At 40.7% G+C, this 23403-nt stretch overlaps 2 protein-coding genes and 2 pseudogenes across 2 annotated transcripts; 1 reads left to right on the forward strand and 3 right to left on the reverse strand.

Annotated features, from left to right (window-relative positions):
* Positions 1-453: 453 nt before the first annotated feature.
* Positions 454-3519, reverse strand: LOC115675996 (uncharacterized). The gene is made up of 3 exons (XM_030598830.2): positions 3275-3519; positions 2337-2411; positions 454-733 (listed from the first exon to the last, which is right to left on the reverse strand). The coding sequence occupies exons 1-3, from the start codon at positions 3422-3424 to the stop codon at positions 572-574; spliced, it is 387 nt and encodes a 128-aa protein (XP_030454690.1). The 5' UTR covers positions 3425-3519; the 3' UTR covers positions 454-571.
* A 1496-nt stretch (positions 3520-5015) lies between these two features.
* Positions 5016-8478, forward strand: LOC115675995 (nitrogen regulatory protein P-II homolog). The gene is made up of 8 exons (XM_030598828.2): positions 5016-5393; positions 5508-5553; positions 5711-5738; positions 6362-6449; positions 6618-6685; positions 6822-6891; positions 7949-7984; positions 8073-8478. The coding sequence occupies exons 1-8, from the start codon at positions 5195-5197 to the stop codon at positions 8135-8137; spliced, it is 600 nt and encodes a 199-aa protein (XP_030454688.2). The 5' UTR covers positions 5016-5194; the 3' UTR covers positions 8138-8478.
* Positions 8479-11838: 3360 nt separating this feature from the next.
* Positions 11839-20050, reverse strand: LOC115676207 (galactinol synthase 2-like; annotated as a pseudogene).
* Positions 18374-19120, reverse strand: LOC115676075 (galactinol synthase 1-like; annotated as a pseudogene).
* Positions 20051-23403: the final 3353 nt, after the last annotated feature.

Raw genomic sequence — 23403 nt, forward strand, 5'->3', positions numbered from 1 at the left:
TCTTGCCCAATGGTTTAGTTTAAATGTCATTGAAAGCTTTTCAGATCAAGGGCACTTCATACTTAGGTGCATAAACAACAGACAATATCACTCAAAGCAAATGACTTCCAGAACATAACCAAATGTCATTTCCCACCTACATGATACATAATCCTCAAACATAGCCAACCAACATCAGTAGAAGAAATTAAATATGAAGCAAACCATTAAGATGCCAATTGCCAAGCCGTTTCAGACATCAAGTGCCAGCAACTGCACACACCTTTAATGAATAACATGTAGTTATTGTTCAGCAGAAGGTATAGTCTGTTGTGATTAATCGATAGCCAACACATAATTGCTATGTAGAGCGCAAGGCAAGATGATATACTTCTAGAAAAGAATTAATGTTTTTCCCATGAAAATCATGATGCATGATGGTCTATATCATTGCCATCTTACAAAAAGGAACAATGCAACAAATGATGTTTCCAACTTGTTAAGCCAATAAGCATATATATCAAATAGCAATTTACAATTTTCAGTTCTCAACTGTATTCGAGACTTGCAACATATAAGTAAAATATATAGCTTACTGCAAGAAGCAACAAGAGAAACGACCTTCTGATAATGATAGCTTCTCCGCTTTTGTAACTGCTTCTAAGGGAAGGGGACTAAAAGTTCGAGATGGGCCGTAATAATGGGGAAAGCTATTAACTCCATCAACAACTTCATAAACCAATCCATCACCGAGCTGAAATAGAAGAACACTTCCATAAAATTGTATTCACTAGTAGGAAAGGGAAGAAAGCTAATTCGTGCAAGCTACTAGTACTAATGAAGAATCATCATCTGCGTCTCTCAAGAAATCGATCATCATTTGCACATGATTTAATTTCCTACCAGTGTATTCATGTTCCTACAGCAATGGCCCTCTGAAATTTCTAGGCCCTACCTCTGTGCAGATGGTGCAGTAAGAACTCGAATTAAATACTTGGAGATCACATTAGTTTGTCTCCTGAGCAGAAATTTTTTTCCAAATGCTGATACATTAAATTACAATATGCACATTACAAGCTTCACTGAAATTTACAACAAATTTCCGCACACCTGTTCATATGGCCGATAACTGTCTAGTATCCTAGCAGTAGCTAGCAACCACTAGAATGTGCATGCAAGCTCATTTTTGTTTAAGTCATATCGCATTCTCATGCATTTAGCAGTGCTGGACATGTGTCATAGATCATTTGCTAAGTGGAGACAAAACACACCAGTACATATCCCATAAAAGCAGAAGAAATAGGAAAATTGACAACTCCAGCTGTGCTAGACTAGAATGATAGATTCTCAAAACTTCAAAAGCATGGACTGTTTGATTATTATATAGGTGAAACTTCATTGGAGTTTCGTTACATTACGAAGTTCCTGCTCTGCTGTTGAGTACATTCTACGAATTATTCAGTCAATGATTTCATCTGCAATGGAAACCACAAAGCAATTCCAATGGGGGGTCTATATCAAGAATCTTCAGCCATATTAAAGTTTTGTTCGATGCTGAGGGCCTCTAGGTAAAAAGTCATTATCTCCTGATTCCTGTCCATAATGGAAATTTTTTTAAACTTCAAGAACAAAATTTAATAGCATTGACATCCTTCGTGCATCAAATGAAGCATATCACATACTCATTGTCTACATCTAGGAAGTGAAAATGGCAACTTTAAAGCCGTCAACACTCAGCATATTGTTATTAATGACTTTTAGCTACTCATTACTCAAAGATAGCTAGACTGCAACGCAGGAAATCCATGGAAGCATTAAACAAGCTCCATTCTAATTAGATTGACACTTCTTTAAGTCATGAAAAGAGTTTTTCCCTTCAGGATTGTTGTGGATTTCTGTGGAAACGGCCCTCAGACACTTTGGAAAATAGAAAAGTGAAATTGGTCCTTTTCCAAGCTCTATAATGCAAGAACCTCATGCACACCTTTCTTCACCAAATTCATCACATGTTATGTTCTTTCTCACGATAATTAAATGTCCCCAAGAAATTCTCCATTATCTCCCAATGAGAATTGAGCACATAGAAGCTCCAGAAACAATAAGCCTTTCGCAAGATACAATAGAATCTAAACCACAATAAAAGATTTAGATCAACACAGTTGATGGGGAACAGCAAGTTGATGAACAGACAGCACTATGTGTTGCCCTTTAAGTAACCACTAAGACACTATAATATACTAATTTGACTAACTCCACAAGAAGTTTTCTTTTAGAAGGATGTGGATTATAAGAATTCCTCTTATTATACTCTTAATATATTTGACTAGACTCGTAGAAGGAGATGACTACATGCATACCTTCTTGGCATCAATCTGAAGGAGGTAGAGATCATCCTTAAAGTTCAGAAAGAAGCTCTGTAATGTAGATTGAACCTGGAATAAAGACAACGAACATTCAGCTACAGAAAGTGTTTATTATCTGATCTAAGAAGCAGCTCATCCAAAACACCAACTTAACAAAAAAGAGAGAAAAAAAAAAAGAAATTGCAACCATGTTAGCAATCTTGCAAGTCACATGACAAAAAATAGATAAAAGCTTAGAGGTAATGAAATAACTCGACAACTACAATTAAGTTCCAAAGCCTTCCTGTTTCCAATTCCCCCTCTATCAGCCCATCTCAAAGGCCTTTTTCTATTCCAAAAGGTCACTTCCATGGCTTGGCTTCATCAATCCTTCCGCTCAATTACTGATTGACCAGAAAGCTGATAAACCACCACTTGCTTAGTGCATCAGCCTTTAACGATTCTGTATTAGATTGGTATGTCATGGGCATCAAGCATGTAACTTCAGATTATTGTATTTGCACTAAGTATCGCTGATGTACTGGTATTCTTTTTTCTATTTTATTCTTTCGACTTCGACTAGAATCTTATCTCTGTATTGATGCACTCGTATTCCTGCATTCTTTCTGTACGACGTCGAAGCAACAAAACAAATTTCTGTCCAGTCTGAGCCAAATCCAATATTACCCTTTGACCCGCTGAAAAAGTGCAGCTTGGACAAAACATGAGCCCATTCTGAAGCCGCAGGTCAAAGATTAACTGGGCAAGATGATACTTCAATGCATCACCAAAACCATTCGAATTAGAGTCGTACAAAAGAACAGAGAATAAAAGAAGAAGATCCTTTGGTCCGTGCGCCACTGGACAAACTCATGATCAAGAAAAACGAAAACCCAGAAAGGAAGAAGACCCAAGATCAAATTTTGAAGCCATATAACCGATCAGAGAGACACCTGAGAGAGCTTGCTGAGATGGAAGCAACCGGTGGATTTGTCAAGATCGCCACCATAAGCGTGACCATCTCTCTGTAAAGCCTCCCACTCCTTGAGCGTGCTGATTCTGTACACATACTCTTCTCCTTCTTCCTCCTTTTCCCGCTCCATTTCTCTGTGTTCAATATCCCTCGAAGCTCGGTCGCCACCGCACGAATGGATGATGGTCGTCGCCCCCTGATGTTTCAGGAGGATCAGCTGACTAAGAAAGAGGGAAATTAAAATTATAGTCCCCCTACTTTCGCTGGTGTTCAGTTTATGGACAGTTTAAGGACTCTTTTACAATTTTGTCCAAATCTCAACCCAATTTAAGAGATGTAATCTAAATTTTGCAGCGGACGTATTTAGAGTTATCCTAATTTCGCAATATATAAATGCTGAGATGTAAAACGCACATATAATCTTTTCATAATTTCGAAAAACTAAAAGTGAGATAAATTACACTTTTGACATTATAATATAAATAATCTATCTACTTTTTAAATAGGCTCGCAATTCATCTTTAATAGTATATTTATAACGAGAGTCTATTTTTATGTGTTGGCTTCGTAATTGTCCTTCATTCATGCTGGTTATTCAAGATAGTCTCTATTTTTCATTTGGTTTAGTAAGTGTATAATGCATGTGAAATTGAATTAATTGAAAAATGACGAGTGATCTCAATCGTGTGGATAATATTGATATTTACAGAATATATATAGCTTCGATTACACGAATCAATTGCTAGTCGCATAGTTTTCATGATAATTATGTAAGAGATAATGATACAAATAGTTCATGAACTTTGTTTCAATATACAATGTAGTCTTGGAACTTTTAAATTGTTTAATGTGGTATATGAACTTTGGCCTACTTTTTAATATGGTTCTTGAACTTTTAATTTGTTCAATGTGGTTTTGGACTTTTGATACATGTTCAATGTAGTCCCTGAATTATATGAAAATGTTTAATATAGTCCCCGATATTGAATTAATAAAAGAAAGAACTACGTTGAACATTTTCATATAGTTCATAGACTAAATTGAACATATACAAAAAATTCATGTACTACATTGAACAAATTAAAAGTTCAAGGACCACACTGCACATTAGGTTAAAGTTCAGGGATCACACTACACATTGAGTTAAAGTTCGGGGATCACACTAAACAAGTTAAAAGTTCATGGACCACATTACACATTGAACCAAATTTCATTGATTATTTGTGTCATTTTCCCATTATGTAATGATTTCGGCATAATTTCTTGGGATAATGACACAAACAGCTTGAATTTTAATAAGAATGTGCAATTTGTCTCTCTTAAACTACATTGAACATTTTTATATAGGGTAGACTAAATCGAATACGTATCAAAAGTTCAAGATAATCGTGACTACATTAAACATTTTCATGTAATCCTTCTATTAATAAAGTTCAGGGATGACATTGAACAAATTAAAAGTTCAAACATCACATTGAACATTAGAATAAAGTTCAAGGACTATATTGAATAAATTAAAAGTTCATAAACCAAATTATATATTGAACAAAAGTTAAAAAACTGTTTACGTCATTTTCCCCAATTTCTTTCTAAATCAAACAAAAAGATATGTCGCAAAAAATTTTTTAAATGTATCTCGACTATATAAATGGAAGTACGAGGGTGATGTTTAATCAAATAAAATACAAAGAAAATTTTGGAGTTTTCAATACGAGCATAGAAATCACTAGTTTCAAACCAAGGGAGATCTCAGTTTTTGTTCCCGAGTAGATCTACTGAGTCACGAACTCGCTCGAGTCGCAGCTTCTTCTTCCTTATTGAGTCAGCAAACAACCTCGGCTCGCTCGCCTCCCACCGAACTCAGCAGTCTCGCGCCCACTGCTGAGCCCGAGCTCCAGGCATGGCCTGCACGACTGCAATGGCGAGACCAGCGACGTTCCGGGCTCGTGATCGCCAGCTCAAGGAGCTCGCCTTCGTGGCCTCGAGCTCTCCCCTCCTCAAATTCGGCGCTTCCCGGGTCCGTCTGCTCAATGGGAAGCTACATCGTGCCGGAAATGCGTCGGCTCTTCCCGTCATCAGAGCCGAGGGCGGCACCCCAGGTGGGTAGGGGAGAAATGGGTTTCGATTCATTTGGGTGGTTGGGGTGTTCCAAGATGGGTCTGTGCTTCTGGTTGGTTTGATGGTTTGTGGACTCTTGCTTTTGTTCGTCGCAGAGTATTTCCCAGATGCCAAATTCTACAAAGTAGAAGCGATTCTCAGGTGTGCTTTGCGGTTCTGCTTCCCATTTTCAAAATTTGGGCTGTGATTGCTGCAAAAGAACGTGCTTTCCTCTGTACTTGAACAAAATATCCAAGCGAAAGATGTTTCGTTGATTTTTTTTTCCTTCTTTTTGATGGATGGATTTGGAATGACGCAGGCCTTGGCGTGTCCCCCAGGTTTCCTCGGTAAGTTGTTGGAGCAAATTTCCCACCTTTTTCCTCTTTCTTTGGGTTTCGGAAATTATACTTGTGGCAGTGTAGATAGAAGATGAGGAGCATATTTCGCCTACTTGGATCGGCATTTGGTCGCTGCGTTGTTGTTAGATCAGTGTACTGCGATTGCATGCCTTCGGGTTGAAGCTTGATTTGCATGAGATGGTGTTGGTAGTTTCGATTGGCAATTCTTTTCATGCACTGCATCATTTGAACTGTCTGAACTTTTTTTAGCTGGTAGGGACAATCGTCATTTGATGGTCATCGCTTGACTTTTGAGTGCTTTGAAACATCCCTGCCTGCTCATGAAAAGGTTGTATTAATTGTGGGAACTCTATAGAAAAAAAAAATGATTCTGTATTAAGAACTCGTGAAAGGGTGAAGGTTTCTTGATAGTTTGGTTAATAGAGAATTGTCGATTCTGGAAATAGTATTATCCAGGGGGATTACACACGAAAATCTTCAATTAAGGCCTGCAGGGGAGCCAACCTTCATCGAAAGATGATAATGGTGGTTGTTTGTCCTTGAAGTGAGGAGATTTAATTGTTCATGCTCCAAATGGCTGTGCATAATCGATTGTCTCTCTGGGATTCTAGGCTCTGCTTAAGATGGGTATTCGAGGCGTTACTGTTTCGGATGTTCGGGGTTTTGGTTCTCAGGGAGGCTCTACAGAAAGGCAGGCTGGTAAGCTTTTTGTGCTGTGGGATACTAAACCTTTTGTTTTGGAGTAGAGTATACCATGTTGAGCAAAAAAATGTAGGCTATTTCATATATGTGTGATTTGGATTGAGGATTAAATATGTCATTGAATAATGCTTTAATTGTTATATCTTTGCTGGTTCCATTCAATAGGCTCTGAATTTTCTGAAGACAAGTTTCTAGCTAAAGTCAAGATGGAGATTGTGGTGAGCAAGGAGCAGGTATCATATTACTAGCCATTAACCTGCTCTTTGACTTATCTTCCCGGGACATATTTTGCATTTTGCTCGGCGTGCTGAAATAACTTTGGTTTCTGGTGGTGTGATCTCATCAGTTCCATGATTTACTCTTCCTTAGGTTGAAGCAGTAATTGACAAAATAATCGAGGAGGCAAGAACGGGAGAGATTGGTGATGGCAAAATTTTCTGTAGGCCTTCCCATTCATTTATCTAATATGCATAAATTGTCTTGCTGTGATCCCTTGATGCTTTGGCTATTCTTATCATTCTCGTAGCCTTTTCTGGTGGTGACCCATAGATGTCAGCCATTTTATTATATGATACATCCGGGCAATCTGCACAGTTTTAGAGAACATGGAGTCAGAGTGATTAAATACCTCTACCAGCATTTCAACTGATGGAGACAATCTTTCATCCCGAATTCTTGATCTCATCTAAGTTCCGAATTTTCAGCAAATGTCAAATTTAGTGGAAAGCTACTTCTCTTATTACATGAGCGAACTAAGTTTTAATAATTTCATTCTGAAGATTTATTTAATTTTCTTTATCTTTATCAAGTTAAGAGAATGGCGCGCTTATGTAATAATGCCACTGTTTGTAGAAGTTTGTTAGTACCTATATATCTATATAGTTATGATCATACATTGAGACACAGGAATTTGGAAAACCTACGCTTGCCAATTAGCTTTGCCAATTGACACCATACCAAGAACAAACTCCAATTATTTTTTCAAAATCATCAGTAGTTCACTGGGTACATGTTGAACTTTATAAAATAGGGTGAGATCGGGTAAAATCTGCAGACTCTCTAGGGTTTGTTTTTAGCTGTGTTGATCAGGAGGTTGTATGCACGGATACAAACGTAAAGGTGGGCAACATGAAGATTCTTTCTTTGCCTTTTAGGAAGTAGTGCCTTTTGCTAATGTGCATGTCAAAAGTTTACCTTGCTATTGCTAATTTGCACCGTACCCTTTGATGAAGTTGTATTGGTTATCCTTTTTCTTCCTTTATGTTTCTTTAGGAATTTTTGGTGTCGGTTTTCTTTTGATTGATCGCTGTTACCATATAATTAGCTTCTAGAGAGGTTGATATTCTTCGAATGTACTTATTCATATTGTATAAGTAATTGCTATACATCAATAGGTTACTTCGTTTTGGTTAGTGAAAGTATGTAGTCATGTGGAGATGTTTAACGATTATAGCATTCTTAATAAAAAAATAACTGTCTTTTGCTGGACGTTGCAGTGGTGCCCATCTCAGATGTAATAAGAGTTCGCACAGGTAATATTTCAATTGCCTAGTTGACTTAATGAAGAACATTATGCTATCTGCTTGTTCCAGAAACACCCCTAATAAAGCTGATGTTCAGGTGAGCGTGGAGAGAAGGCCGAGAGGATGAGCGGAGGCAGGGCCGACATGTTCTCGACTTCCTAACATTTTACAGGTTGTGGATCCTTCAGCCAAGCTTTAGTTAGCATCCATTACCTGACTCACTCCTTGTAAAAGTTTCTGAAATTTTACCGTGTTTGAAGAGTCTAGAGTCAACACCAGTCATGTCTCTTGAGTCATTGGACCATGGTTGATTAGGTCAATAGTTAACCCAGACGGTCCAAGAGGAGGAAGCAATGGATCCGAATGATCGGCTTCTTATGTAGTGCCTTGTCTGAAGGAGTGCTGTCAATTACCTTGGGTTGCTGGGGGCCCTTCAACATCGATTTAGCAGTGCTAATAATGTTCTGTAATGTCGCATGTCAATGAAAATTTAGCAAGCGAAACTCATTGAATCAGTGTCTTTGAAGCAATCGTTGACATCAGGTGTGTCGGGCGCTTCTTACACGTCGAAATATGTTTCCATATAAGGGACAGCAAGACAGATTCGTGAAGCATCATAGGAGCCGAGTAATCAACTTCACCAATACTTGTCATCTGATCAGTTGTTCAGGGACATGGTCCCTCTATCCCGTATGGTGCTTCCATGTGAGTGTCTCATCTCAGTCCATCCCAATCGTTAGCGCATGCCTTGTTTACATTCATGGGGTCTAGGTACGGCACGGAGATTCTTCATCCATTACCATGGCTGCCAAAACAACAAGCATGACAGATCAATCACGAAAACAGGTGCAAGACATCTAAATCCAAATGCAAAGCTCGAAGCGTAGCTCGTTTTTAATATGGTTTGCATTCTTCAGCCAAAAAATCGGATAGATGTGCTGCACAGCCTTACACCTTAAGCCTTTTCTGAGTTTGAAAAACGAGGGTCCCCATGTTACATTAAGCCGAACCAGAACTTAGAAAGCGATATGAAAAGAAGAAAGAATAAAAAAGAATACTAGTCCGCTTGAGATCAACTATTACGATATTCTTTTACTTGGCATATCAATTTATGCACGTAAATTCACTTGCTAAGAGTCACTATTACGAGGAAATCTGTGATTCCATGAGAAAAGAAGGGGGAGAAAAGAGGAGATGATGAAGCCAAACCAAAGTGAAAAGGCCATCGTAAGATAACAGACATAATTCCCTGATAAACCTCAAACATTAAATTTAGACCCAAATTTATACCGAATTTTTTTGTTGTATGATAAAAAACCACAAACTTTGAGTTCCCAAATGTATACACAGTTAGGTTTTCATCCAAACTACACCATTAGGCTACGTTAAGTCCACGCGTAATTGATATGCTACCCCATGTTACATTAAGCCGAAGCAGAACTTAGAAAGCGATATGAAAAGAAGAAAGAATAAAAAGAATACTAGTCCGCTTGAGATCAACTATTACGATATTCTTTACTTGGCATATCAATTTATGCACGTAAATTCACTTGCTAAGAGTCACTATTACGAGGAAATCTGTGATTCCATGAGAAAAGAAGGGGGAGAAAAGAGGAGATGATGAAGCCAAACCAAAGTGAAAAGGCCATCGTAAGATAACAGATATAATTCCCTGATAAACCTCAAACATTAAATTTAGACCCAAATTTATACCGAATTTTTTTGTTGTGTGATAAAAAACCACAAACTTTGAGTTCCCAAATGTATACACAGTTAGGTTTTCATCCAAACTACACCATTAGGCTACGTTAAGTCCACGCGTAATGCTACCGGTCTAACTTTCTAATTTTTTTTTTGTTCACTTTTTCTCTCCCCTCACCCTCACCCAAGGCCCACGTCATTAAATGTTAGAATTCTTCTCTCCCCTCTCTCTCTCCATCAGAGCCCAAATTAAAGGTCAGCAAAAAAACTTCATTTTTCTTCTTCAGCATTTGGAGGAGCGTGAGCCTGCGAGTCAAACGGTGGTCCGCACCCTATACAAGGCCCTTCAATTCTGCGAGCCGCCTACCGCATGTTTCCCCCAATCTTGTGTGGCGGTTCCACCCCCAAGTTCTTGATGCGCCTCCTCTGCCATGTCGAACGACACCTTCCTCTTTGTCCCAGACTCCGTCACCTCCTTTGGCTCGATTGTGGTCATCGAGGGCTTCGACCCTATCCGCTACATCTTGTGGGTCAACGCTTGTCCAAGATTGCCTCGCTGCTTTATTGCCAGTCGCTGTGGGAGAGCAGCGTATAATGATATATAGCTAGATCCAAAAAAGTTTATGCCCAGTCTAGTTCTTGCTGGACTGCAATCTTGTCGGTGGCGGCATTAATTGCCTCGGAGCCCGTCAGTGGGGACAAATTTGTCCTTGATCTCAACTGTAAATTCGGGGCGATTGTCATGTGGGTTGTCTTGGGGTCACATGAAGAGAGGGATTCGCATGCAAATGCCCTGCCCAATGGCAGGTTGATGTTGGTGAGGGATTCGAGGACGCTAAGCTTGCTGGAGGATCGGTGCCGACGACAACGACGACGATGGGTAGCTAGATTCCCTCCTCCATGACCATAAGGTGTCGAAGCTTGTCGACCTGAGGGGGAGCTCATGACGCGGAAGGGATTAACAGGGAGAGAGAGAAAACAAAGTTGAGAAAATATTGAGTGGGTCGTAGCTCATAAATCACTTCATTAATTGACTGCCAAGTGTCCTAGTTGACCAGTTAATTTCAATTTTTTCCTGCACCACACCCTAAATCAGCAAATGCTTGCACTCCATTAATGACAAGTAGGAGTGAGCATGGTTCTAAAGTAGAACTTGGAACCTGAGAACCTGACCAGTGAAAGTCTATGGGTTTCAGGTTTTAAGATATGCAGAGTAGGTTCCAAGTTCCAAAAATTTAGGAACCTGTTCCGACGGGTAGGTTTCGGGTTCTAGATAGGTGGAACTTGAAACCTGAAACCTAAACAACATTTTTTGTATTTTTTTCTTGGTCTATGTCTTCGCGTGATCATGTGGTGTTTCATGCGTTAGATGATGAGTGTATAATTTAGAACCACTAGTATGAGCTTTCATTTTATGACTTGTTAATATTTCATATTCTTCTTGTGTCTAAATATAAGATATGGTTAGTGGATCATAGCAAAAAGTGGTGGTTGTTAAAGATGATAATTCACTGCAATTGTTCAATTAATAATACAGATGAAACCTGGGTAGACCGTGAAACCGACCCTCGAACCTATGATAGGGTAGGTTTCAAGTTCAAAAAAATGAGAAACCTATTATCATGGGTGGAACCTCTATGGAACATGGAACTGCTCACCCCTAATATTGATTCATACAATGACTTCTTATTTTAATTATATTTATTTGAATCGTAATAACAGGAAAACTAGTTTTTGTATTCTCTTTAGTGAATGACAAGCTTATTTAATATCGTTACGTTAATGAAATAAATAAATAAAAAGAAAGAACATGTTAGACCCTGGAACCTACCTTGGAACTTGTGATAAGATAGGTTCCAGGTTTCGACGGGTAGGTTTCAGGTTCCAAAATATGAGGAATCTATACCCAAGAGTAGGTTCCATGTTCCATGTAGAACCTGGAAGAAACCTGGAACGCTCACCCCTAATGGCAAGCTGCGCAAACAAAGATGTGCATAACAAGACGACCAAATTTATGGGGAAAATTCACAAGCAAAATCCCTTGAGTTTGCAGACAAATCTCGAGGTTGTTGAATGAAACGAAAAGAGAATGCAGCTGCAAAAAAATTCATAAACTCACACCTAACCTTGAAAAACACAAACACCTACACCTCATAGAAACCCTAAGCTCGAGCCGTCCTCTCTCTCTCCTTCTCGTTCTGAGAACATGAAGTCACCACCTCGCGGTAGTGGACGACCTTGACCTTCTCGAGCTCCACGTTCTCCGGGTGACGCCATAGCATTGAGATATCAAGGTTGTGTGCAAGTGGGAGAGGCTTGTATATGTTCCTAAAGTACCTGTTCAAGAAATCCTGTTGTTGATATATGATTTTTGGCCCATTTTTCAAATTTTCTTAAAAATCACAAAATTAGGATTGGGAACCTTGGCCAAGCCTAGGAACATATTTCTAAATCAAAAATAAATTTTTTAGAATTTTCCTGAATTTTCTTTAATTTCTTTGGGCCAAAATAAGAGAGAAAATCAAGAAAAATACCAAATGGAATCCAAAAATTCCATAAAAATATCCATTAGTCCTATTTTAATTCCAATTTCATCACTGAAGCTTAAATTTCATAAAATATCAATTGGGAATATGTTTTCCCAAAATTGAGTAAATTCATGCCCAAATTGAATAAAAAATTCAATTGAGTCATTTTTAGTCATTTTTAGGCCATAGTTTCTTCACAAAAAATAATTCTGGGACCTTGAATTGCATGATGGTCAATCCAATTTCACAATTTAACAAGAAAATTGAAAAGCCCCAAAATATCAATTGAAAATTAGGATTTTTAAGCCCAAATTGAGAACTTGGTCAATTCGAAATTTTCGGACAAAGACAACACCATTCCTAGGGTTAATCATTCATGGGTAATTCAATTTTGGCATCAATTTTTCCTAATTAGGTCATTTGGACACTGAATTGAACAAAAACACTAGTGATCCGAATTCAAAATTTGGAATTTTGGGTTTAATCGTGACAAAAATTAGGAAAAATGCCATATTTTGATGCAAAATGTGCTGAGGAATCCAATTTTGGGGTTAAATGTGAAAAATTAAGTCAAAATAGGGGTTAATTTGCAAATTCGAACCAACCCGGGTCGATCGATTCAACCCGACCCGACCCGACCCAACCCGGGTCGGTCATCTTCTCCACCCACCCAGGCTTGTTCACGTGAGAAAGAAAAAATATCTTCCCCGAGGCTACCTCTTCGCCAACTTCGCCAGGCTAATCCAACACGTGTTAAACAAATTTAACAGCGATTGAAATCAAGCTAGAAAAGAGGAAAAAATCATTATCCCACAGAGACCACCTGCTCGAGAAAATTCCAGAGAGAAGAGAGAAAGAGTTAGAGAGAGAAAGAGAGAGGAATCAGAAGAGAGAGAGAGAGAGAGAGAGGAGTGGAGATCCCCTAATCGAGTGACCGGTGCCGATCGATTGAACGGCGTCGGCGAATCGATCATTCAAGTAGGATCTCCTCCTCAGATAACCAGCACAAATATGGTCGCGAGGCTCTGAAAATCGAGTTCGACCAGTGGATTCAGAGGCTTTCTGCCGAAGTGGCATCCACAAGCTGAAAGTTCAAGTGTCGGAGAATAGTCCTACGGTGGCCGATTAGCTCGGAGACTCCTATTTGCCCTCCGTCGAAGTAGGTAAAGTTTGATCTTCATCACGATTTTTTCGGAATCCCAGAAAATGAGTTTGAGTGTGATATTGTTAATCATGCGATTTCTTTGGTGATTCTGGGTTCCTTAAGGTTTAAAACTTGATTTTGAGCATGTTTTGCACTGTTTGATTGCATTTTGGATTAGTAAATGTGCATTTGACTGAGTCGGCCACCATGAACCTCCTCGTCGGAGCTCGGAGATCCTCACCGGAGCGCCTTCCGTGACTATAGGTCACCCAAGTTAGTCATCCTTGGCTTTGCTTGATGATTTTATGCTCACTTTGATCGATGTAGACGGCTAGGGCGGATTATATGACAATCTGAAAATCAATGAAGCTATTCTGGATCAGTTTTAGGTTAGAATCTTTGGAACCAGTTTTTGCCAGCCGACGGTGATCCGACAGCGAGATGATTAATCTAGGATGATAGTTGATAATGTGAAGTTGACACAAAACCTCAAAGAATGGCGAAAAACTCACCGGAAGGTCGTCGACGGCGAGCTCAAACCGGTGGCCTTGATAACCTAAAACGAAGAAGCACACCTACCAAGTGTTTGATCAAATGTCCCAAAGAAGAAAGGCAGAAACGGCACTATTTCGGCGTTGTGCCCGCCGGGGAGACGGTCAGCGCCGGTGCTGACCGGTCCAGTTTGGTCTGAGCAATTTGAACCGGTTTAGCCCGATTCATTCCCTTAGGCGGGAAAATTTTGAAAAAATAAAATAAAATAAAAAAATCATTAAAAAATTGGAAAATTTCAGAAAATTCATAAAAATAGAAAAAGAAAAAAATCACAAAAAAGAAAGATTCAAAAATACAAAAAAAAATAGAAAATTAAAAAATAAGTAAAAAAATTAGAAAATTTCAGAAAATTCAGGAAATTCATAAAAGTTCGAAATTTCAGAAAATCCCTAAAAACTGAAAATTTTCGAAAAAAAATTCATAAATATTTCCAGAAAATGTAGAAAATAGATTTTGGGAAAGAGGAAATTCTCAGTAAACTTTTCCAAAAAAATCAAAAATTTGAAAAATTCACAGAATAACCCAAAAACCCTGTGGCCACCCATCAAAAGTTAAATTTTAATTTTGTGAAGTGTCCAAGTGGCATTTTTTAGAACTCCTCAATTTAGAAATTAAAAGGAGTCTTAACCCTATAAACCCAAAATTACACAATTCATTGAATGAACAAGCCTCTAGGGCTTTACTAGGGGTTTTGGTGTTTTGATTGATTTTCATTTTACAGACCATTTTAGGATTGTTTTGTATGATTGAAATTGATTGCACATTTAATCATTGATTGATTGATTTTTCTGATTAGAATAGTTAGAATTAGTAAATAGGCCTTGCAAACTCACATGACACGTTAGACACATCGTATCGTTTTAGGTACCGAAAGAGCGTTAGAGATCTCGATTCGGGATCATTAGCGTAACCAAGTCCCTTTACCCATGTAATCTCAGGTTCGCAGAATCGTGGTATTTCTCTCGTATCTCGATTAGGTTTCTAGTCAACCTACCAATAATGACTAGTGGCGACTCCAAATAAAAAATTCAAGCTAAATAAAAAAACTAAAAACACTAGAAAATAAATACCCACTGTCTCGTGAGGTATGGTCTAAGAGAGACCCACGTGTGTCTAGTGATGAGATGTCTGTGGGACGTTTGGGCGAAATATCCGTTTCGGACCTTAGTAGTCTATTCAGGGACAATTTCCTCATTCGTGACGAACGAAAGTACCTCCGTAGGCGCGTGAGAGGAGCGGCGCAACACCTACAAATTGCCAAAATCAATACACTGAGTGAGTGATGTGCCAGGCTGTTCTTGAGCATTGAAATGGAACAAATTGTAAAATAAAATATACCTTATGGGCGAATAGAGAGGGAGGGGTGGTCTGGAGAGTACTCAAGAGGTCTTTGTAGGTGGTGAGATTGGGCTCGAACACGAACATGCCGTCATTGAAGTAGGGGGATGGATGCGGGCCCATCTCGTCGGGCCACTAGACCTTGTCGAGGCATTGCTGTCAGTATCCAATCTCGTATTGTGGGGTGTGGCTCTAGGTCCTATCACAGAAGCAATCTATCACGGCGTGGAAGCAGTCGTCTTTTTTGTTAAAGAGGTGGTCGATATTGTCCAACACCTGCATGTCGTCGTTCAGGTACACCATCTTGCTGAACTTTACAAACTGCGTAGCATAAACCATTTAGTGCCCAAAAAAAAAACAATGACAAGTTCATATTTTGAACTGCTCACATATTGCACGTGACCTATAAACCATGTGCAATATCACTTAAATCGTCAGATCACCATGTCAAAACGTCATAAAAGTATAAAGGATAACTCGAAATTAATTTATGAAATGAAGATCTTGAAATATCTACTCGGTTGCTTCTCAATCATTAACAGGAGAAGTCCCAAATGATTTCTTCGTTGTACCTCCCAAATCCTGATCTTGGAGTAGTTGCTGACATAGTTCGCCGTTGCAAACTGGCTCTGGCTCTCGGAAGGGTACACTGGCTCGATAGCCGGGACGTTGCAGCCCTAATCCTTCAGTATCTGTCGGTGCTCCACCGGCACGTCCGGCAAGACGGCCACCACCAACCGATTGGCGAACTTAACCTTTCTCAGTCCCTTAGCCAACCCGATCACGCCCCTCACGTAGTCGTCGTTGCTGGCCAAGAGAGTCAAGTAGGCCCGGGGCTTCAAGGTCGCAGGAGCCACGGGCTTCGCCGAGGGGGAGACGAGTTCGGCCGCCATGGAAGTGGAGCGAAGGTGGTTAAATTCGCCTGTGCAGAGGGAGAGAAGGAGAGAGACAGTGAGAGAGATTTGGGGAGGTGTTGTGCGTTGCAGCATGTTTATAAATTGAGAGAAAGAGAGAGGGTGAGGACTTCGCACATGAGAATTAAATGTGTTGGAGATGGTGATCTGATAGTAGAGGCGTGGCCATGGAGGGCACATCAACGGGAATGACTAAGCAACCAAAAAAAGGAAAAAAGAAAATAAAACATTTATGATTGCTGGCAGTATCCAATCTCGTACTGTGGGATGTGGCTCCATGTCCTCTCACAGAAGCAATCAATCACGGCATGGAAGTAGTTGTATTCCTTGTCAAAGAGGTGGTCGATGTTGTCGAATACCTGCATATCGTCGTCTAGGTACACCATCTTGCTGTACTTCACAAACTGCGTAACATAAACCATTTAATGCCCCAAAAAAAGATAATGACAAGTTCATGTTTCGAACTACTCGCTTCATCAACATGGCCTATAAACCATGTGCAACATCACTTAATTCGTCAGATCATCATGTCAAAACATCATAAAAGTATAAAGGGTGACTCGAAATTAATTTATGAAATGAAGATCTTGAAATATCAACTCGGTCGCTTCTCAATCATTAACAGGAGAAGTCCCAAATGATTTCGTCGTTGTACCTTCCAAATCCTGATCTTAAAGTAGTTACTGACATAGTTTGCCATTGCAAACTAGCTCTGGTTCTGGGGAGGGTACACCGGTTCGATAGCCCAGACGTCGCAGCCCTGGTCCTTCAACATCTATTGGTGCTCTACTGACACATTCGGAAAGATGGCCACCACCAACTGATCGGCGGACTTAACATTCCTCAGCCCCTTAGCCAACCAGATCACGCCCCTTACGTAGTCGTCATTGCCGGCCAAGAGCATCATGTAGGCCTGAGGCTTCAGGGTCGCGGGAGCCACGGGCTTCGCCGAGGGGGCGACGAGTTTAACCGCCATAGAAGTGAAGCGAAGGAGGTTAAGTTCGTCTGCGCAGAGGGAGAGAAGGAGAGAGACAGCGAGAGAGATTTGGGGAGGTGTCGTGCGTTGCAGCGTGTTTATAAATTGAGAGAAAGAGAGAGAGTGAGGACTTCGCTCATGCGAATTAAATGTGTTAGAGATAGTGATATGATGGTAGAGGCGTGGCCACGGAGGGCACATCGATGGGAATGACTACGCAGCAAAAAAATTGAAAAACGAAAATAAAACATTTACGATTGCTGACAGTATCCAATCTCGTACTGTGGGTTGTGGTTTCATGTCCTTTCACAGAAGCAATCCATCACGGCGTGGAAGTAGTTGTATTCCTTGTCAAAGAGGTGGTCGATGTTGTCGAATACCTGCATATCGTCGTCTAGGTACACCATCTTGCTGTACTTCACAAACTGCGTAATATAAACCATTTAATGCCCCAAAAAAAGATAATGACAAGTTCATGTTTCGAACTACTCGCTTCATCAACATGGCCTATAAACCATGTACAACATCACTTAATTCGTTAGATCATCATGTCAAAACGTCATAAAAGTATAAAGGGTGATTCGAAATTAATTTATGAAATGAAGAATTTGAAATATCAACTCGGTCGCTTCTCAATCATAAACAGGAGAAGTCCTAAATGATTTCGTCGTTGTACCTCCCGAATCCTAATCTTGAAGTAGTTGCTGACGTAGTTCGCTGTTGCAAACTGGCTCTGGTTCTCGAAAGGGCACACTGGCTCGATGGCCCGAACGTCGCAGCCTGGTCCTTCAGTGTATGTCGGTGCTCCACCAGCACATCTAGCAGGACAGCCACCACCAACCGATCGGCAGACTTAACCTTCCTCAGCCCCTTAGCCAACCCGACCACGCCCTTCACGTAGTTGCCATTGCCGGCCAAAAGCGTCACATAGGCCCAAGGCTTTAGGGTCATGGGGGCCACGGGCTTCACTGAGGGGGAAACGAGTTCGGCCGCCATGGAAGTGGAGCGAAGGTGGTTAAGTTCGCCTGCGCAAAGGGAGAGAAAGAGAGAGACAATGAGAGAGATTTGGGGAAGTGTTGTGCGTTGCAGCATGTTTATAAATTGAGAGATAGAGAAAGTAATAACTTTGCACATGATAATTAAATGTGTTGGAGATGGTGATCTGATGGTAGAGGTGTGGCCATAGAGGGCACATTGACGGGAGTGACTAAACAACCAAAAAAACGAAAAAAGAAAATAAAACATTTACAATTGCTGGTTGTATCTAATCTCGTACCGTGGGGTGTGGCTCCATGTCCTCTCACCGAAGCAATCCATCACGGCGTGTAAGTAGCCGTCTTCCTTGTCAAAGAGGTGGTCGATGTTGTCCAACACCTGCATGTCGCTGTCTAGATACACCATCTTGTTGTACTTCACAAACTGCGTAGCATAAACTATTTAATGCCCCAAAAAAAGACAATGACAAGTTCATGTTTCGAACTACTCGCTTCATCAACATGGCCTATACACCATGTGCAACATCACTTAATTCGTTAGATCACCACGTCAAAACGTCATAAAAGTGTAAAGGGTGACTCGAAATTAATTTATGAAATGAAGATCTTGAAATATCAACTCGGTCGCTTCTCAATCATTAACAGGAGAAGTCACAAATGATTTCGTCGTTGTACCTCCCAAATCCTGATCTTGGAGTAGTTGGTGACGTAGTTCGCCGTTGCAAATTGGTTCTGGTTCTCGAGAGGGTACACTGGTTCGATAGCCGGGATGTCGCAGCCCTGGTCCTTTAGTATCTATCGGTGCTCCATCGGTACGTCCGGCAAGACGGCCACCACCAATCGGTCGGCAGACTTAACCTTCCTCAGCCCCCTTAGCCAACCTGACCACGCCCTTCACGTAGTTGCCGTAGTTGGCCAAGAACATCACGTAGGCCCGAGGCTTCAGGGTTGCGGGAGCCATGGGCTTCGCCGAGGGGGAGACGAGTTCGGCCACCATGGAAGTGGAGCGAAGGTGGTTAAGTTTACCTGCACAGAGGGAGAGAAGGAGAGAGACGGTGAGAGAGATTTGGGGAGGTGTTGTGCGTTGCAGCGCGTTTATAAATTGAGAGAGAGAGAGTGAGGACTTCGCACATGAGAATTAAATGTGTTAGAGATGGTGATCTGATGGTAGAGGTGTGGCCATGGAGGGCATATCGATGGGAATGACTAATCAACCAAAAAATCGAAAAAAGAAAATAAAACATTTACGATTGCTGGCACTATCCAATCTCGTACTGTGGGGTGTGGCTCCATGTCTTCTCATAGAAGCAATCCATCATGGCATGGAAGTAGCTGTCTTCTTTGTCAAAAAGGTGGTCAATGTTGTCCAACACCTGCATGTCGCCGTTCAGGTACACCATCTTGCTGTACTTCACAAACTGCGTAGCATAAACCATTTAGTACCCTAAAAAAAGACAATTACAAGTTCATGTTTCGAACTACTCGCTTCATCAACATGGCCTATAAACCATATGCAACATCAATTAATTTGTTAGATCCCCACGTCAAAACGTCATAAAAGTATAAAGGGTGACTCGAAATTAATTTATGAAATGAAGATATTGAAATATTAACTCGGTCGCTTCTCAATCATTAACAGGAAAAGTCCCAAATGATTTCGTCGTTGTACCTCCCAAATCTTGATATTGGAGTAGTTGCAGATGTAGTTCGCCGTTGCAAACTGGCTCTGGTTCTCGGGAGGGTACACTGGCTCGATATCTAGGACGTCGCATCCTTGGTCCTTTAATATCTGTCGGTGCTCCACCGGCACGTCCGGTAAGACGGCCACCACCAACCGATCGACGGACTTAACCTTCCTTAGCCTCTTAGCCAACTCGACCACGCCCTTCATGTAGTCGCCGTTGTAACGCCCCCACCTCGAGGTCATTGACGTGACGTCTTGTTCATTGTTATCTTTTTGATAAGCACAAGCGGAAACGTAAACTCGGGACAATCACATTCAGAACAACAACGGAATTTAAACAAGTAGCATCATGAGCAAACCTTATGTTTACAATGCATGCAAACATATTTTAACAAGCCCTTCGGGCCATGGCAAACAACACATATTTCACACGCATATTCTAGAAGCTCATCCGTTCCTAGCCGACTATGAATAACAAAACTTGGCTTGGGTGATCCTATCCCCTCTACTTCATCTTCTCACTTCTAACTCCATCCACATCTCCTCCCCGCTTCCCGTCCGCATGGCCGATTTACACCCCACCCGTGACATGCCCCGGAGCCGGCCCGCCTGAGCTGTAAAAAGGTCCATTGAACCCACGTAAGGGTCCAACCCATTCTCCGTCAGTGTAGCCATGCCATGTTACGTACAGGTGAGGCACCAAGTCCGTTAGGCCCTCATTGACCATCACATACGTCGTGATCCGGCGGTAGGCTTGGCATTCTCGGGCATCTATCACGGTGAATACTTCGGCTCTCATTTCCACGGGGTTGCCGAACCGGGTCGGGGGAGACGCCATTTTTCGGACCTGAAAAGGAAACAACGGGGGATGAGTCGGAGAGACTCAGTAAGTAAACCTACTAATATCAAGCGAGGACGAGGGGATCGCCGTTAACATAAGTTGGCTCTTACTGCACCCGCATCAATGGCAGATCAATAGCAAAGTTCATACAAGAGAACACCACGCGTGGCTATAACATGTGCACTTTACCAGCCAAATCTCGGTTCTAGCTCAAGACAAATGAAACATGGTCAAATCAAGGGATTGAACCAACTACGACCAACTAAACAACCGAGAAACGGTCCAAGCAAACCGTGTCACAACGCATCACAACTTCCTTTCCCAATATTAGAAAGTTTACTTACTCAACGGTATAAAACAAGAACTAGAAAACGAGTTAGAGACAGTTGGACTCGGGTGTCTCGTGAAATTTTTGGGCTTCTCTCCTTGCTTGGCCGAACTCTACAAGGCACACCAAGGCCAAACCGTGGCTTCTTAGGCTTGAACGAGGAGAAGCAAGGGCCGGTTGTATGTGTATGTGGGCGTGGGACTCCTTCTTTGGCCAAGAGACAAGAAAAACGGGAGAGTCGATGGCTTCTTTGGGCGTGAGGCTTCTTGGCCGAAAAACAACAAAACAAGAAAGCGAGAAAGCGAAGGAGAGAAGGAGATGGCGGTGGTGTTTTTGCGTGAGAAGAAGGGGAACTAAGTCTATTTATAGACAACCCAAACTTGCTCACTAAGTTGCTCTCCAACTTGCTCACCAAGCTTGGACTTTCTAGAATCCTCCTAGTCAAAGCTTGCTCTCCAAGTTTTGACTTTCTCTAGAATTCTCCAACTTATTTTCCAAGCTTTGATTTTCTAGAACTCTCCAATTAAATATTAGCATAGCTCATTTGAAAGGTCATAAGGTGCACATTAAATCATTAGAAGACATAAATTCGAAATTCCAATGTTCTCATATAGAAATTGATGAATCTTTTAAATCTTGCAAAACCGGACAGTTTTGTACTAATCACGAAATCGGACTTGAAAACATAGTAAATGGACTCCAAAAATTCTCAAATTTGAATATGTCATAAAAAAGGCTTTAAAAAAAATTTCTCATGTAGAACACAAAATCGTAATCTTTCTGTAAACACCATTTTTAGTAGCTCAAAGACAGACTAAAAACAGTTCACTGGAATAGAATTCTTGTTTCTAAAAGTAAGCTCTTTCCAGAATCCAAATAATCTCTAAAAATTCCCAAATTTATATATGTTATAGAAAAAGAAGTTCTCAACAACTTTTGTGAAGGAAACTTTTCCAAAATCGTCCCAGAAAAGCTTGTATAAAATAAAGAAAGTGTGAACATCACCGAAATACCCATTCTGGGCAGTTTTACACGGTCCGAAAATTAGGCTGTCGTACTACTCATATCAAGTCCAAAAATTTTGAAATTAAAGTATGTAAAATTTCAAGATGTTTGGAGAAAATTTCAAGAAGGAAGTGTTTGGAAATTCGGATCACAAAAGCCTCCACAAAATAACAAAACGAAGGGGTACAAAGGATCCGAAACGGGATTTTCCAGAACAAGAGTAAAAATTGGTTCCAATTGAAAAACTACCAAACTTAAACCATAGCCATTTTCCAGGGACTAAAATTGAGGATGTTACGGCCATTGTCGGTCAAGAGCGTCATGTAGGCTCGGGGCTTCAGGGTCGCGGGAGTCACGGGCTTCGCCGAGGGGGAGACGAATTCGGCTGCCATGGAAGTGGAGTGAAGGTGGTTAAGTTCGCCTGCGCAGAGGGAGAGAAGGAAAGAGATAGTGAGAGAGATTTGGGAAGGTGTTGTGCGTTGCAGTGTGTTTATAAATTGAGAGAGAGAGAGAGAGAGAGAGGATTTCACACATGAGAATTAAATGTGTTGGAGATGGTGATCTGATGGTAGAGGTGTGGCCATGAAGGGCACATCAACGGGAATGACTAAGCAACCAAAAAAACGAAATAAGAAATAAAACATTTATGATCGCTTCCAATTAATGCTCCGCCGACGATTTGCATTGCATTGGATTCAAGAGGGGATCATCCTGTTTTATTTTTTCTTTTTTTGGGTCAAATGTCATCCTATTTTCCATACGAGGGAAAATGGAACGATTAGCACACCAACTTCTGACCAACAAGCAATGTCGTTTCTGAGCTTTTCATTTAGGTAATGTGATCCCTGAACTTTGGCTTGATGCGCAATCTCATACTTTAACTTTTAATTTGTTCGACGCGTTTTCTGAATTTTTTGTACATGTTCAATTAAGTCTTCAAATTACCTTTCATTAGTTCAATTTAACCGAATTTGCTGATCTGGCTTCCGATCTGGTAAGTTTGGATGGTGGACAAAACGATAACATTGCACAATATCGAACATTTTCATATAGTCCAGGGATTAAATTAAAGATGTGTCAAAAGTTCAGAAACACATTGAACAAATTAAAAGTTCAAGAACGACATTAGACATTAAGACAAAGTTCAGGGATTCATTTGTGTCATTCTCTCTACACGTAACTAGAGCATGGATGTCCTCCCTTTTTTCATTCTGACGGTGATCATCGTTTTAATGGTGGAAAGAAAGGAATTGATTGGCTATTCTATTGTTGAAATAATAATTGTTTCTTTTTCTGCATGTTTAGTTGATTTGTTTCTCAGTTGTCCTCGTCTGTAGGAGTTAGTGGAGTAATTGATTTATGCAGATCATGAGTTGTCATGGGTCCTATTTTGGTGGTGTTTCTGTTATGTATTTGCCTATT

This window comes from Syzygium oleosum, unplaced genomic scaffold (genome assembly GCF_021117445.2).
Source record: "Syzygium oleosum isolate NSW1041296 unplaced genomic scaffold, Sole_v2.1 Sole_v2.01, whole genome shotgun sequence".
NCBI lineage: Eukaryota > Viridiplantae > Streptophyta > Magnoliopsida > Myrtales > Myrtaceae > Syzygium > Syzygium oleosum.

What these genes read in the sequence shown, in the direction of transcription:
- LOC115675996 (XM_030598830.2), bottom strand. Translation starts at nt 3,424, where the DNA reads ATGGAGCGGGAAAAGGAGGAAGAAGGAGAAGAGTATGTGTACAGAATC. An exon ending in ATCTCAGCAAGCTCTCTCAG is followed by an intron (nt 2,412 to 3,274) that starts GTGTCTCTCTGA and finishes TCTTTATTCCAG; the next exon opens with GTTCAATCTACATTACAGAG. An exon ending in TTCAGATTGATGCCAAGAAG is followed by an intron (nt 734 to 2,336) that starts GTATGCATGTAG and finishes CTTCTATTTCAG; the next exon opens with CTCGGTGATGGATTGGTTTA.
- LOC115675995 (XM_030598828.2), top strand. Translation starts at nt 5,195, where the DNA reads ATGGCCTGCACGACTGCAATGGCGAGACCAGCGACGTTCCGGGCTCGT. An exon ending in TTGTGGTGAGCAAGGAGCAG is followed by an intron (nt 6,686 to 6,821) that starts GTATCATATTAC and finishes ACTCTTCCTTAG; the next exon opens with GTTGAAGCAGTAATTGACAA. An exon ending in TGGTGATGGCAAAATTTTCT is followed by an intron (nt 6,892 to 7,948) that starts GTAGGCCTTCCC and finishes TGGACGTTGCAG; the next exon opens with TGGTGCCCATCTCAGATGTA.